Genomic DNA, 15,701 nt, shown 5'->3' on the forward strand with positions numbered 1-15,701 from the left:
TTGTCACAGCTGAGTTTGGGATAAGTGTCCCAAGATTGTAAACTCGTCTCTTTTTTTTCTATTGTTTTCCTCAGGCTTGGTAATCGGAGACATAGGGGTGATACTCTGAGGGTTTTTGAAATACAAATTTTAACAGGTGCTAAGGATACTGAGGATCAGTTAACAAGTTACAAGTACTATTTCATCTGGAAAACGTAGGAACGGTACAAACTAGTACAAAAAAAGACTTCTACATTTAAGGTAAAGGTGTAAGTCTTTCTTGCTGCTAGTTCTGACAAGTTAATTGACTTCTCTTGGTCATTTCTGTATTGGACTCTTACTTTCAGATGACAAATATTTTGTAGGAAAAGAAACCAAAACCACCGCTCTGTTTAGTCCAGCAAGGAAGTCCTTGTTGCCTTTTCAGTAAAAACCTCTTGGAGTTTGAACCTTGATAGATGGAAGAATTACTGAGAACTCCAGAACAGTGCAGCACACAGGAGCAAGCAGGTGTTAACTGGCTGTAACACATCTGTCTTGGTGTTGTGGAAGATTTCCAGTCAAAACAGCAGTAAAACTGCTGAACGGACTTAGTTAGCAGAGTGAGGGCAAATTAATGAAGTTCTTTGAAGAATTGATTTGGTAGGTTTATCATAGGATACCCTGTGATTTCAGGGCACTGGAATTAAAGGCCCAGAGTTCCCAAACTCTGCTCTTTATTACATTTTTACTCCTCCACATGACTTAAATTGGTTCTGCTTATTTGTTTTATTTTTTTGTTTTGTTTGCATTGTGATTTGCAGTGATTCTCTGTGTGTGTATGTAGTCACACGTAGTCTGTATTTTAGAACTAGTTGATAGCAAGAATTGTCCAAAGTCTTGCACAGCAGTAGCGTTGCAGAGTTGTGGGCATTTACAAGGGGAAGGCAATTTCTTTTGCAAGGGAAGGAGAGTATTAGCCAGTGTTGCAAACTGCCCTGGATCAGGTGTCACTGCACGCTGCGGGCCTACGCTCAGATTTCCATGCCCACGCACATGCTTTCTTTCTCAGCTAGTTCATGGAAAGCAGTAATTGTGGTATGACAATACACTAGATGTAACTTTTTGAAAAAAAAAACAACCACCAACAACTTTCTGCTTCATTGGAAACACAATGACACCAAGCGAAAACAGAGTCCTGTTCTCATGGTTAATACAAATTTGTTGAAAGTATTTCTTTGGTTAACTTCGTACTGGCAGGCTTAAAGCCAGATCAGGTATCATCTTGTTCTCTCCATTCTAATTTTATGCTGGATCAGTTACCCTCTGTTCTCCTGCAGCTGGCATAAGAAACATAAAGGTGGCATGAATTCCATATCTTTTTAGCTGTGAAATGTAGTCAGGTGCCTCGGGCTAAATCCGGATCAAATTAGCGCTGCAAAACAATCCAGCAGAACAGAGTCCTGTGCAGATGGTCGCGGGATCTAGGCTGAAGTAGGGTATACGCTAGCGCACAGAAGCAGTCCTGTTGTTGACAAGTGGGAGGGAACAACTTCTCTGCTTGTTCCCCACTGTCAGTCTGTATAGCAGAGACTTCCAGTCTGGTCCTTGGTGCTGCAGGAGTTGCTCATTACTTGTTTTCCTCCTTCCCCGGAATTGTTCTGGTTTTTTTATATTCTTGGTCTTAAATCTTTCTGCTAATGGATATCTCAGGGCCTTGCCTACATCAGAGTACTTCGTAGTTTCTCAGCAGTCAGGTCCAGCACTGCTGAGACAGTTTGTCTTGTTTCTATGATGAGGTTTGATGCTTTGCTCTGGCGTGGTTTTGCTGTTTTGTTTTCTTTGCTGCTGCTGTGTAGGATACTTGTTTGTGTTGCAGACAGAAGAACACTTGAGGATGAACAGAGATTGTGGTGAGGAGGATGTTTTTAGTTCTTCATCTACAAGTGAAGGAAGCTTGGATGTAAGTACTAACATGGCTTGTAGATGCTATTGCAATCCTGTTGGATCCTGCAGTTTGAATAACCAGAAATCACTGCTATTCCTGATGCTTCGCCATGTAGAAGTAGAAATAGCTTGCGTCTTGGTAGGCTTAGTTGCATGAGTGCACAGTTCGCGTATCTTGATGAAGATAAAATACAATGCACTGCCTTCAAGTGAAACTTGCTAGCTTCACTGTAAGAAAAGTCTCTTTCAAAGTTAAATTCTAAGCAGTTGTGAGCAAAAAGTGTTTTAACCAAGGACATAGGTGTTGTGACTGCAAGACAGTGACAGTACTGCATGATGCAAGAGTATGTTTGCCTTATCAATGACATTTAGAGGAGGCTTTTTGCTTATAAAACCACACCTCTCAGTTTTGTCCCTTTGCATGTCTTCTGGAGCGTGGCAGCATTCTATTTGTTTCTTAAGTAGCTTGGGAGTGGAGAGCACTTTTGTTTTAAGGACTGGAAATAAAGGATTTTTTTAAGTAGGTTTTGGGGTACTAAAATCCTGTAAACCACATTTAGAAAGGTTTTTAAGTGCCTGCCAGACAACTAAATCATGAGGATTTAGGTATCTAATTAGGAAGTGTGAATCCTAAATATTTTTGTAAGGCTGTTCTGGTGGATTAATAATCATAATGAATGGTATGTCTTTTTGTTGCCTTTTTTTAATTACTTGGCTTTTTGTTATCATATTTTCAAAACCTGGAGAAGACTGTTGATAACATGATAGAAGCCTGAAATGTGAGGTGCAGTTCTCAGTGCCCCTTGCACAAATGGGCATTTGGAAAAGGAGGGCTGATCCGCCAAATGTGCAGATCACTAGCCACAGAAAAGGGTAAGAGAAAATTGTGGAAAATACGGAGGAGCGAGAGAAGAAATCCCACACAAAAAGAATAATATAAAAGAAGTAAAATGGAAGAAATAGATGGAGAAATGATTGGTTTGAGATTAAAAATCACCTTGCTCTGCAGATCTGTGAAGACTTCGTAATGAAACAGTACAGAAATAGTACTGAAAAGCTGCTTGCAATGCTAAAAATTTGGGTAACACTGTAAAGATGAATGTTTTAGTGAGAGAGCTCTATTAATAGAAGTCCTAGTGGAGGGTGATGTGGGTAGTTGAAATATACTGGGTAAAAGTATAGAAAAAACATCACAGGCTCTGCCAAAATAAAACTATCTTGTGGTTTGTATTCACTGCCATTATAAATTAATCTCAATATCTTGATACCCAAGTACTAGAAGATGAGGAAGAGGAAGAGGAGGGATTCCAAGTGAGGATATGAAGATAGTTCAGATGCTCTGAACTGTCTTTTACACTAGTGTGTGGTGCTCTCGTCAGAGGAGAGACATCCTTTAAGTTATTTTTGTAGGGAATCTTTTAGGGCAAATGCAGTGGTTTTTTTTTTTCCTTTGAAAAAAAAAGTTTTCAAAACTGGACATGTAACTTCGTCTTCTAAAGGCACAAGTGATAGGGAGCAAGTTGATCTCAAAGAGGTAAAAAATGTTTTCTTTTTATTCAGTTATATGAACACACCAGGCATTTAATTTTTTTCCCTTTCGTCTTAAGAGCAATTAATCTTCAAGAACAATGTAGCCATTGTTCAGTGTTTACGTCTTTCACTTCTGGCTTAACACCTGTATGTCTGTGAGCACCAATCCTGCTAAGACATAAAGTACATACTTAAATGAATGTATTGACGCAGTTCCATTTAGTTTGGTAGTATTCTCTTAAAGCTTGGAGATGTAGGAAATAAGTCTAACAGATCCCTTCAGCAGCAAAGAAGGTCCATCCTTTGAACAGGCTAGATGAGCTTCAAGAACAAGGTCAGCAGTTGTGATGTCTTAGGTGAAAAATTCTAAAACACGGTAAACTTGGCATAGATAGTTGGCATAGATAACTTGTGTTAATTTAAGATAAAATTCAAGTGGAAACGCAAATGAAAGCCATTTATAGTTTTTATAATTCAGCTTAGCAGTTCTTTATGGGCTAGACTTTGAGACCCTCCATCATTCTGTGTACTTCTTTATTCCACTTGCTCAAAAGATAGCCTCACTTACTTCAGTGGAACTGAGTATCATTATCCTAAATAAGTGGTATCTTACGTAGCCGTATATGTGAAAAATGCGTTTAGATCTCATTAGATGGAAGTTTCATTGAGCTAGGATAGGACTTTGAACAAAATGTCATCCAGTAGAGGCTTCCCCTCTTGCAGTGTCTTCAGGTCTACTTTCTTTTACTCTTTTTGGTCATCCTGAAAGTGTTTTGCATTGCTGGGCAAGAATCGAAGCCGAAGTTTCAGATTTATTGCTAAAAGAAAAATAGTTTGCCATTGCCTTCAGTGTAGTGCCAGGACATACACTGGCTGTACCAGGAAAATTTTTTTTGCCTATAAGGAAACAGGCAACTCTTGCAGTACTACTAAGATAAGGGCATGAACTTCCGTATTTTAAATCCTTTTCTCGCTATTATGTGGTGGTGATGTGCACTGAATTGTAGAAATAGTAATGATTCTATTCTGGGTATTGATTGGGGTTTTTTTGAAAGCTGGGCAATATGAAGGCGGCGAATAAAGGTATAAGAAAGAAGAGATCCTTAGTATTTATTCAAGCACAAGTTATATTCGCTTTTTAGCATCCAGACCATTCTCAGTGCTGTATTTATCTGATTATTATTGGGATTATTAATGCTTTTGAAAATACTTTGCATTGTTGACGAGGAAGCAGATTTCCAAGTCAAGATGGGAAAGTCAGCACTTATGCTTGAGGTGAAAAGGACATTTGTTCACAGTGTCAGCAGAAGTGAAGGCAAAAAAAGAATTTGTTAACACCTTAGAGAGCGTAAAAATGCAGGGAAAGAATTCTCCGTGGCAGTCCTGAGAGTGCAGCAGTTCATCATACCACATGTCAGTAAAGGATCTGAAATCTGATGGTCTGTTGTTAATGAAGCAGGAATCGTTTCCCTTAATCTGTTCCAGTTTTGTGCTAAGCAGATGAGCTTTATATCTGGGTTAACCTTTCACAAATCAAACGCTGTTGAAATACACCGGTGTATGAACACAACATACAAATAAAGCAGTTGGAAGTTTTAGCACAGTTAACCACATTCTGCTTTTTGTGTGCCAAAGACAGACAGACAAGAGTTAGAATTTAGAATAGCTGGGGGATAAAAAGGAGTTGAAGTCATCTCTGCCGCTTGGTGTCACTGTCCTCAAAGAAACAGTTGATCAGGATGAAACCCGATATTTGGAACGCGGTGCTAAAATTAGCTGGTTTTTATTTTGGGGGCCTTCGTGTTTTCATAAATCAAGAGCAAAAGAACACATCCCAAGTGCTGAACAACATGTATCTCTGATGTGGAATTTGTTTATGTAATAAATCAGCTTGGGAAAAAAATATTTAGAAGCACAGCCAGGGACACTTATCAGAGGATTTGAAACTTCAGCACAGTCTTATCACACAAGGTTTCTCTAGTTCAAACAGGGCTTTAGCAGAGCAACGTTAGAGCATTTTCATCAGGACCGTTTTTAAAAAAATCTAGTCTTCAGTGTATGTCTGAATATAGATGTTACTCAGAATCAGGTAACTTAAATAAGCAGATAGTCCAGTAGTTCCCTGCTTAATGAATCTGTTATGCCTGTTACTAGTTTTGTTCATGAACAAAACTGTCAGGGAAAAACAATGTCTTTTTAAATTCCAAACAGTTATCACATGCATTTAGGACATATGTGTGGGGTTTTTTTATTTCATAGTACCTGTATAATTGCAAGATAATATTCCTGAAGAAAAATACTGTGCTACAGTTTGAAAAAAGTCAGTGGGAATTCCCGTGCATTAGTAACCTTGGCAGTCACTTCTTAAACGATGGGAACAGCTATTTTCCCTATAAGGGCTTTTTAAAAAAAATATATTATTTACTTTTTCTGGGCTTTGTCTGTTCTTAATGTACTCTTATGCCCTCGATGATGGCAGGAATTAGATCATTCACAATAGCTTTCCCAGTTTGGAAGTGGTTGGAAGAAGGATCGAGTACAGTTACGCAAAAGCGATTGGAAATGTGATTTCTCTCCAACCATGTAAGGTCCCAGGTGATCAGTTAATACCATCTACTGTCCAGGATTTCACCACACGTGGCTAGGTATTGTTTCAGGCAGTAGGAATGAGAATACTGCCCATGTCATCTAAATGGAAGTTAATAGCTATCTACTTTTAGTATTTCCTTGTGTGACAATCGCATTCACTTTAAATTCCCCTTCTCATGTCCTTGCTTCTTGGTCTCCTGGAAGTGCTGAGGATAATTAAGTTGGGCAGAGAGGAACCTGATGAGGTTCAACAAAGGCAAATGCAGGGTCCTGCACCTGGGGAGGAACAACCTCATGCATCAGTACAGGCTTGGGGCGGACCTGCTGGAGAGCAGCTCTGCGGAGAGGGACCTGGGAGTGCTGGTGGACGACAGGTTAACCATGAGCCAGCAGTGTGCCCTGGCTGCCAAGAAAGCTAATGGGATCCTGGGGTGCATTAAGAGGAGTGTGGCCAGCAGGTTGAGGGAGGTTGTCCTCCCCCTCTACACTGCCCTGGTGAGGCCTCATCTGGAGTACTCTGTCCAGTTCTGGGCTCCCCAGTTCAAGAAAGATGAAGAGCTACTGGAGAGAGTCCAGCGGAGGGCTACGAGGGTGGTGAGGGGACTGGAACATCTCTCCTACGAGGAGAGGCTGAGGGAGCTGGGCTTGTTCAGCCTGAAGAAGAGAAGGCTGCGAGGGGACCTAATATATGCTTATAAATATCTGAAGGGTGGGTGTCAGGAGGATGGGGCCAAACTCTTTGGTGCCCAGCAACAGGACAAGGGGCAACGGGCACAATCTGAGACACAGGAAGTTCCGTCTGAACATGAGGAGGAACTTCTTCCCTCTGAGGGTGACGGAGCACTGGAACAGGCTGCCCAGGGAGGTTGTGGCGTCTCCTTCTCTGGAGATACTCAAGACCCGCCTGGACAAGGTCCTGTGCAGCCTGCTGTAGGTGACCCTGCTTCGGCAGGGGGGTTGGACTAGATGACCCACAGAGGTCCCTTCCAACCCCGAACATTCTGTGATTCTGTGATTCTGTGAATGCTGGTTACGTGTGTTCATTTGTGCTAGCAGGGTCAAATCCTGGGATAGTTCTGTTGCATTTTGTACAGTTAGAGCTATATATGTACATTGTCAGAGGCATAGGTTGTGCGCTGGCCTGCAAAGAATTTTGCGCAGTGTAATTTTGTTTGCAGAACGTAAAACTCAGCAAACTGAGTATGGAGCTGTCTAAATCCTACAGCAGACTGATGTGTCTCCACCAATCTTCTGTTACAGGGTGCTTGTAAGCCACTAGTTAGATGCCAGAGGATGACACTAGGGAAGATACAGTATAGTTATAAATGTTTTCATTTATGCAACTGATAACATGATCAGAAGAAAAAGAGATTTATTAACATATCTCAGGATAAGGTTCACCATCGCAGTGCAGTTAGTTTTATTTTTATATGCTGTGTAACTGTCTGGAAAATAAAAATAATTTTATTGTCAGCTTTCCTTGGTAAGAAAAAAGGTTTGCCAGAGCCAGCTGGCTTGTGACTGGTATTCAGAGAATTCCACTAGGTAACAAAGATGACAGTCATCAGCTTGCTTGCTTCTTGTCTACTGTGGGCAGGACAAGAAGTAATGTTCTTTATATATAGCAATGAAAATTTAACTTAGAGGGAAAAAAATCTGACTGCATAGAAGTTTCACAAGGTTATTAAAGAGCAGGTTATTAAAGAGACTGTGAAATCCTTGTCATCACTTAATCTGTAAAACCTCCAAAAATATCTAGAGGTTGAGCTACACATACTTGATTCTGTTGTGGAGCAGAGGGATGGATTAGGAGGACCGTGGAGGTGCCTTTCAGCCAGATTATGGTGGCGGAAGAGATGCAGCTGTACCCACCTACGTTTGTGGTGTGCACTCACAGGATGTTAACAGTCTTTGTTCTTGTGAATCATAGATACTTTTACATAATATAGTGTCTTTAGATTTTCCTTGCAGTCTGTGATAGCAGAAGGCAAGAACTTGAAACAGTGGCTGCCTGCCACCAGACTTCAAGTTCTTGCTCCCAAGTGTGGTGTTACTAGACCTCTTCAAAGAAAAGGTCCTTAGATTTGGGGGGGAGGGGGTTAAAAAAAAAAATCTCAGAACCAGCTGAACTACTCTGACTCAAAAAAAAGAAAAAAAAAATAGCCTGAGGCAGACACCTGGAATGGAGAGTCTCAGCATCTACGGTTAAAGCATGGTAAAGTTACAAGCTATTAAAAACAGTATCTGGTGAAGAGACGTCAGCTGACCCCTGTTCTGTCTTTGCTGCTTAGCTTGTACTACCACAAGATTGCCAACTTCATGCATTCAAAAATCACTTGTCAGCTCTTGCCCTTACCACACAAAAGTGGCTGAAGATCATGAGATTTGAAAACAAATAATTTAGGGTGGACTTCCCTTCCCTTCATTTGGCTTTTGAGCATTAGGTTTGTAGAGGTCACATTTCTAAACGGTTTTTTTTGTGACCATGGAGGTTTTATTAAAAACAAAAGATTATCATGTAGTCGTCGGTTGCCAGAGCCTGCATCTTTACATAAAATCACATGGTTCAGAGTAAAATCATCACATAGCATTGCATTCAAGTTGTTGCTTTTAAAAAGACAACTTGGAAACATTGGTTTTTGTGGGACATTTTTGAGGAAATATGTTCAAGAAACGTTCTGAGATGAACAGGGAGAAACGGATAAAGTTGAGTAGAAAGGGCCTGAGTACAAAAGGAACTGGGCCAAAGTCCAGTCCTGCCTAGCAGTGCCTGTTTCAGATACCTGGCAGCGCGGGCTGCTGTTGTACACTGGATCTGAGCACCCCAGACTCAGATTTCCCAGGTTTTAGAGAAAAAGTTAAAATCTGCACAGCACGAGTTGCACATTAAACTCTGCCCATCCTCTGTGTCTGCTGCCTGCCTCTGCTCAGGACTGAAACCTTGAGTCAGCTGCTAGATATTTAGGTATTTGAAGCTTTTAGTCTAAAAGCTTACCACCTACCACAGGCAAAATGTGAGAGCCCTGAGTTCAGTTCCCTCCTCTGCCTTTGGAGATACCAGCTAGACTTCTATCTCTCTTGGGACCATTATTGAGAGAATTATTTCCTCCTTTGCAAAGCGAACCAAAATACTTGCTGGGGTGGAGAATGCCTGGAACAAAGCTGTGAGGTGTTCTTGATGTGGGAAGCGCCCTTTTGTGAAAATACCCAAATATTCAGTGACTCAGAGAGAGCAAGAGCAAGCTTAACTATTCAGACCAGTAACGAAGAAACTTAAGTGCGGTGGCAGCTCTGGGTTTCAGAGCCAGCGCCAGAGATGTTTTTCTGTGTTTTATGCTAAGCAGATGTTAGATCCAGCAAAGTAGCCGCCACTGAGGCTAGAAATGGAGGAGCCAAGTGGCTGTTGCACCCTGCTCGGATGAGTGTCCTGATCTCGGTCTCTTTCTAGCTAAACTAATGTTTATGTCCTTGAACAGAGAATAATCTCACTCTGCTCACGAGAGGGGAGAGATTTTTTTTTTTTTTTTTTCTCATCTAGAAGAAGATTTTGAACCTGGATTTCCCATATTCTTGCTGAATCACTGAACTTGGGGCAGGGTGGAGGACAAGACAGGAGAGAAATACCAGAGCTGCCTCTTCTAGCTGTTGCATTTTCTGTGGAGTGCTTTAAGCTCACCTGTTGGGTTAAGCCCCTTGGCTGATGAAGATGGAGAGATTTGCCAGTTTTATGGATCCTGATGGAGTTAGGCAGGAGTTTAGGAGCATAGTTTCTTAGCAGGTTTCACGCTCAGCACACCCAGAAGCAGAATTCAGGCACCAAAATGGGAGTAAGCACATCAAAAGGTGTGTGGCAGGCTGGTTGAAGGGAAAGCACAAAGTGGTGCAAGTTAGGGAGGCCCAACCGAGCAGGAGCACGGTGGGTTAGGCTAGCGTGAGGCAGTTCAGCTTCCAGACCTGGGCTGTGTGGCATCGTTCGCTATACTGTGGAGTAAGTTGGCTCAGATATCTTCCTCGGATGTTTAATTAAGACCTGGTGACACACCCTTAACCACCCAAATCCTTTTATGTCTGATTCATCTTTTGTTACTGATTTCACTGAAAAGTTCTGAAGTTAACTCGCTGGAAAAAATAGAACAAAGCAGCAGCTAATACGACCATTGGCTTTTAATTTGCATTAATAAAAGAACATTAAAAAAAAACCCAAAGACAAACTTAAATTCCATTTGAGATTTTTTTCTAGTGACATCTCAACCGCTCAGTCTTTGCTTCCTTGGTATTTAATATTACCAGAGCCCCTTAATGGTGCATAATAGCCTTTTAATTCCTATTCGGTCATAATTTATTCAGCATATTGTTCTTAGTGTAAGAGGCAAGCATACAGTGGTGTGGAAAATACCACCTTTAAAGAAAAGTTCATCCCAGGATCAGGCATTTCTGCGATTGGATGGCCAGAGATGTAGTTCCTTAAAAAAGTCTTTCACATACTCTGTGTACATAAAATGCTTTTTGTGTTTAAGTTTGGGATGGTCTGGGAATGAGTCAGGGAATTATTAATTCCACTGCAAAGTATATTTCTGTTTGATTTAATGATGGATATCCAAAATATTTCTTGTAAAGCTTTCCAAATCTAACTACTGTACGGAAAGGATTAGTGTGTATTTATGCCAATGCCCTTTACTAGACGAAATCAGAAATGGCTAATTGTATGTCATCGACTCCATATTTCTAATATACAATGGAAATTTTATTTTAGACTAGCACCTGTTTGTGTAGTGGCATAATCTGAATCACAATAGATTTATTACGTTAGTCTAAAATACCCTATTAGCGTATGTAGATTTTAGATACAGTGAAGATTTTCAACATCAGTTAAGGTATAATTTCTTTTCGTTTGCAAACAATTTCTGAGGCATGAGCACTAATAGGATTTGGTTCTTTTCCAGGCTCTGCTGTGGACAGTGAAGACTCGATTTCATTAAAAGTAGTGGCAAACAATAATATTTCTTTTAATTAGATGATCTCATGATTTCCACACGCATTTGTTCTGTGCATTATTGTTCGTTGGCAAAACTAGGCTGCTCGGTAGCGTGTGAAACCATATGTCTCAATAACATCTTATGGCAAGTGAGAGAGGATTTGCAAAACAGCATTTGCTGACAGGACACAATGCATTTTACTTTGATGGAGAAGTTTTCCGAAGTGAACTTTATGGCTTAGTCCTCTCATGCAAAGTCAAACCTACATGAGGCTTAGCGGGCCTTACAGGTCTCCCTTGAACTCAAAGAGGAGTCGTGTGTATGAACCAAAGACTGTATAGCACTATGTACTCTGTGCGTGGCTCAATTATTCATCACTAAAAAAAGAGACCACCTAATGCCTGTAGTCTGTCTAGCTGTTTCACATTCTTTCTTCTTTTTTTAATAACTCTTAAATTAGGTTTTACTGGTGTTTTACCTGCAGATCCAATACTGATCTTCCCCTTTGAGCTTAGCAGAAATTATTACAAATAATTCCAGACATTGCTTTTCTCTTACTCTCCACTATTTAATATTGCATTTGAGTTCTCAGCACCATTTTGGGATGCAAGCTGAAGAGGGGAAAGAGTGTGACAAATAGCAGTCAATCTTTTAAAAGACTTTTACAACAGCATGAAGTAGTAATACTTTCAGTCAGGTCCATTTTCTTGAATTTTTTTTTCTTATATCATTTACACTTTCAAACAGATCTCAGAATACTCGGTGAAAATAAGGGAAGTATTTCTGGTTTTATAAATGGTCAGCTGGAAGAGAAAGTAGATCAAGGCAAATAGCAAGACATAGCCCTGCAGAGTTCTTAAACAGGTGAGTAGCTGTAGGTGTAGGAGTTGGACCCACTGACTTTTTCAGAGTCATACCAAGCACCTGTTTTAAATGTTCTGCTGGTTCAGTACCTCAGTGACCTGGTGAGAGAGTCAGGCAAGACCAATGCCTAGGACATGAGCTGCGTAGGCAGTTTCTGAAGTACACTGGCACAGAGAGATAGAGAGATTGCCGGTCGATTTATGAATGTTAGAGTTTGATTCCCCCACACCCCTCTCCTCTGATGACAGCATTTTCGTCTTTCCATCCCAGCAAATGCTCAAGTACCCAGCTTGATCTTGGTCTCTTGCAGTTTCAGCATAGAGTTCGTGTGATTTCATTGGCTCTAAATGGAACTTGTTCTTATTTACAGTTGTTTGCATAGGACAAGAGTAAGGCCAGTAAAGTGCACTGTGGAGGTTTGCCTTGTAAAAGCGTAATGGCAGTGGATTTGATGGAAGGGGGAAGGGAAGAAGAAACATCTAAGACTATTTGTTAATCAAGAATTCCAGCAACAAGGCTTTTCTTGCCTTGATTCTGGCAAATGTACAGATGAGAGATACTGTGCAGAGACCATTTCTGCACAGAGAAGGCCCTTGAGATGTAAACATTTGAGCAGCTGGCATGGGAAATCAGTGCAGCAGCAGTGGGAGGAGGGTAATAGTGGTTAGTGGCGCTGTCTAAATTTAACAAACGTTAAACAAGGTCTTTGTTCTAGTTTAAGGGTTACAGATCAAAAAGACAGTATCAACTAAAAATACTGGCAACTGTACAAGTCAGTCAAAGTCGTTCACTAGTGTTTAATTAACAGCAACTTGCCTTTCCAAAGTAGTGACACCTTCTCCCCCCTCTGCAAAATGGAGAGGCCAAAAAAAAAGAAATTTGGTGAGAAAGTATTCTATTCAACCTGTTCGAATTAAGAAAAAAAATCCACTTTATCCTCTATCTATGGAAAGACAGTGCTTTGAGACTTCTTAATGTTTTTGCTTCGGATTGTGGACTGTCTTAATATATTGTTTTAATTTTCCGTGGCTGAATAGTACATCAAAGGAAAGCATCATGCTGAGAGTGAAAGCAGTGTAGGGTCTGTTAGCTTTATAGATGTGTTGATATTCTGTTTAACATCATCGGGGGAGGGGGTGTGTTTTTGGTTTTTTAAACCCTCAACAAATAGTTACACTACTAAGCGGCTATGCATCAGGGTATCCCGTCATGCATTAGGTTTTTTAGATTTTGGTTTTTAACTTGCGTTTTGATCATGCTTCTAAAACAACTCCTTGACTATTGGTTATGATTCATTTCACGTGTGTTTTGTTGGCAGTGCTTTGCTTTCTTCATTTCTTTAGCAGTAGAGACTGAAGTATGGGTATCTGGAGCCAAATCTTGTGTTTAAAAATCAGAGCTATGCTTTCTCTGCTGGCGTTGTTATGATTTTTGTTGAGTCTGAAGGTATACTGAAGAAAAAGATTTCGTGGAGAAATGACAGCGGCAGCATAGTTCAGAGCATTGCTGTCTTTTGGCATCGTGAAGTTAGAGTGACCATCGGAGACTTGATGCAGAACTCACAAGCGCCAGTGGAAAAATTCCTGCTGGTTTCAACTGGCTTTGGACCATGTCCTTCATTAGTTGTTAGCCATTATCTATACTAGGCCATTTTAAAATCATTCTTTCTTGTGCTACTTCAGGTTCTCTTTTGCGTGGACAAAGAGCTTGTGACACTTTCACTGTCATCTTTGAAAACGTAAGACCTTTGTTCCTTTTTGATGGACAGTTGACACAGATAAACCCCTTGAAGTTGCTTAATTTATAGAGCATTTTCTCACTGGGGAAGGAGAAAACTCCAAAGTAAACATGTTAAGTCTTGTAGAAGATGAATTGCAAACGGTGGCAAAGGAAGGGAGTGGCTTTCACCAACCAATAATTTCTTGCAAAAGCAGGTTTTTCTTTGTTATCTGAAGCAGTGCATACCCAGAGAAGTAAGCAGGATTCTCAGTACCAGTTGCCCTGATTAAGATGTAATTGAGCCAGTGCAAGTCCAAGTGTAGGTTGATGTTGTATCTGTTTCCACAGTTTTTAACTTCAGTGTCAGTTAAATTTGGGACTGAGCTTGAAAAGTTTCTGCCACAGCTCCTCAGTGGGGAGTACACTCCAATGGATAGGAATAATTCAGTCAGTGGGAAGAAATAGATCAGAGAACTGTGTTTCTTAGTATTTCACACTAGATTTGCAAAGAAAATAAGGCTGTACACAGTGGGAAAATTAGTTCCTTATGTATAACAGACATTCACAAGTGAAACTCTGGTGTCCTAACGATATAGTACTGAATTTTTAGACTTGGAGACACTTAGTTGACTATAGTATACTGCAAAGGAAGAGAAAAATATGAAATTATACACACATATATATATATATAAAGTGGGAAAAAGCTGAAGTAGGTCAGGCTCCAGCACAGCTGTACTACCAGTCACTTTGCAGTAACTTATATTCTCACTTCACTTCTATTTAGAAGGTGGGCTGGCATAGACAAAGTTAAGAGTTAAAAGGATAATAAGGAGTGCTCACATTGGGAAAAAAGTAAAAGGCCAAGGATGTTTTGAAGTAATATTTGAGTATAATTCTAAGGAAATTCAGAGGCGAGGTCTGCTTCTTTACTGTTAACCTGTTTTTCTGTGCCCAGTTATTGAACTTGTGTGATTTTTGCTGGCACATTCAGGATATTTGTTGTTCTCCAAAGAGGGTAGCCTTTGGAGAATCCTCCAGGATGAAGAGTAAGCTCACATCTGAATTTCATGCTCTTGAAAGATTCAAATCCTGAATATGAAATGAATTTGCTTGTGACTTCTTTAAGCAAATGTATTTTCTATGCAAATTGTTCATCTCCTTTAATGGGACAAGCTTCATTTCTGTAGGTATTGACCTGTAGGTATTATGAAACAGAAGATGGATGTGTACAATGCCTGGATGTGCTCTATCCATTGCCCAGCAGGAGAGTGCAGCAGTGTCTTCTGCGGCAAGCTGTCACATTTCCTTAAAGAACTGGTCCACTTCAGTGCCGTGCTTGCTGCCAGAAATTCTTGATCTGGAAGCTGCAAGATGCAGTTTGGGGTCTTGATTAAGACACACCTTAGGGTTTCAGACTCAGCCTGTTGTACTCAGTGTGTAGAAGTATCTGTATGTACACACACAAACCTGCATCTGAAAGAGCCAAGTAGTAAGTTTTGTGTGTGTCTACGTACCTGTGTTTGTACCTAGGTACATGTATGTACACACACACGTGTGCATCCAGACATCTGAAAGAGCCAACCGAAACAGTAGAATTCCTGGCTGTTGACTTCTGATTCATGTTGCTAGAATCCTCTTAGTGACTCTGTAATTAGGATTTGTGTTAAGATTTGCACTAATTTGAGAGTTCAAAAGCTGATTTGTTCTTCTAATTTAAGTTTTTAAATCCTCAGAGGTTGCATTGTTTTTCAGTAATATTTTTGGCACTGTTTTATCATTAAGAAGTGTAAAGCTTCCTTTTTGAAAATTTGCTTTGACAGTTGGATGATTTTATTTATCTCCCTCTAGCTAAACACGTACAGTTACCATAGACTTCAAAGGGAAAAGTAGTTGCACAACTTCATTTGAAATTAACAAAGTATTTGTGTGGGAATTGGATTATAGGGACTAGAGCTAGAAGTCAGTTCCCTAAGCTTGAGTAAATCAGAGCAACTGCTTTGACTTTAGAGAAGTTCTGCGGATCTTGGTGAAAATTTGCCTTCGAACTTCAGTACAAATTTTCTCTATTCATCAACAGCTATAAGAAGTAGAGATTTTCAGAGACCAAAAGTCACATGT

General features: G+C 40.3%; 1 protein-coding gene across 8 annotated transcripts in view; it reads left to right on the forward strand.

Annotated features, from left to right (window-relative positions):
* The window catches only part of COBL (cordon-bleu WH2 repeat protein), a 161,366-nt gene that overhangs the window by 58,272 nt on the left and 87,393 nt on the right, over window positions 1-15,701 (forward strand). For 7 of the 8 annotated variants that reach the window (XM_075416744.1, XM_075416745.1, XM_075416749.1 and 4 more), the window contains one exon: window positions 1,838-1,921. The exons of the other annotated variant lie outside the window; for it this stretch is intronic. In XM_075416744.1, coding sequence (XP_075272859.1) covers window positions 1,838-1,921 — 84 coding nt within the window. The remainder of the gene's footprint in view (window positions 1-1,837; window positions 1,922-15,701) is intronic. 8 annotated transcript variants of the gene reach the window in all.

This window comes from Opisthocomus hoazin, chromosome 3, assembly GCF_030867145.1.
Source record: "Opisthocomus hoazin isolate bOpiHoa1 chromosome 3, bOpiHoa1.hap1, whole genome shotgun sequence".
Taxonomy (NCBI): Eukaryota; Metazoa; Chordata; class Aves; order Opisthocomiformes; family Opisthocomidae; genus Opisthocomus; species Opisthocomus hoazin.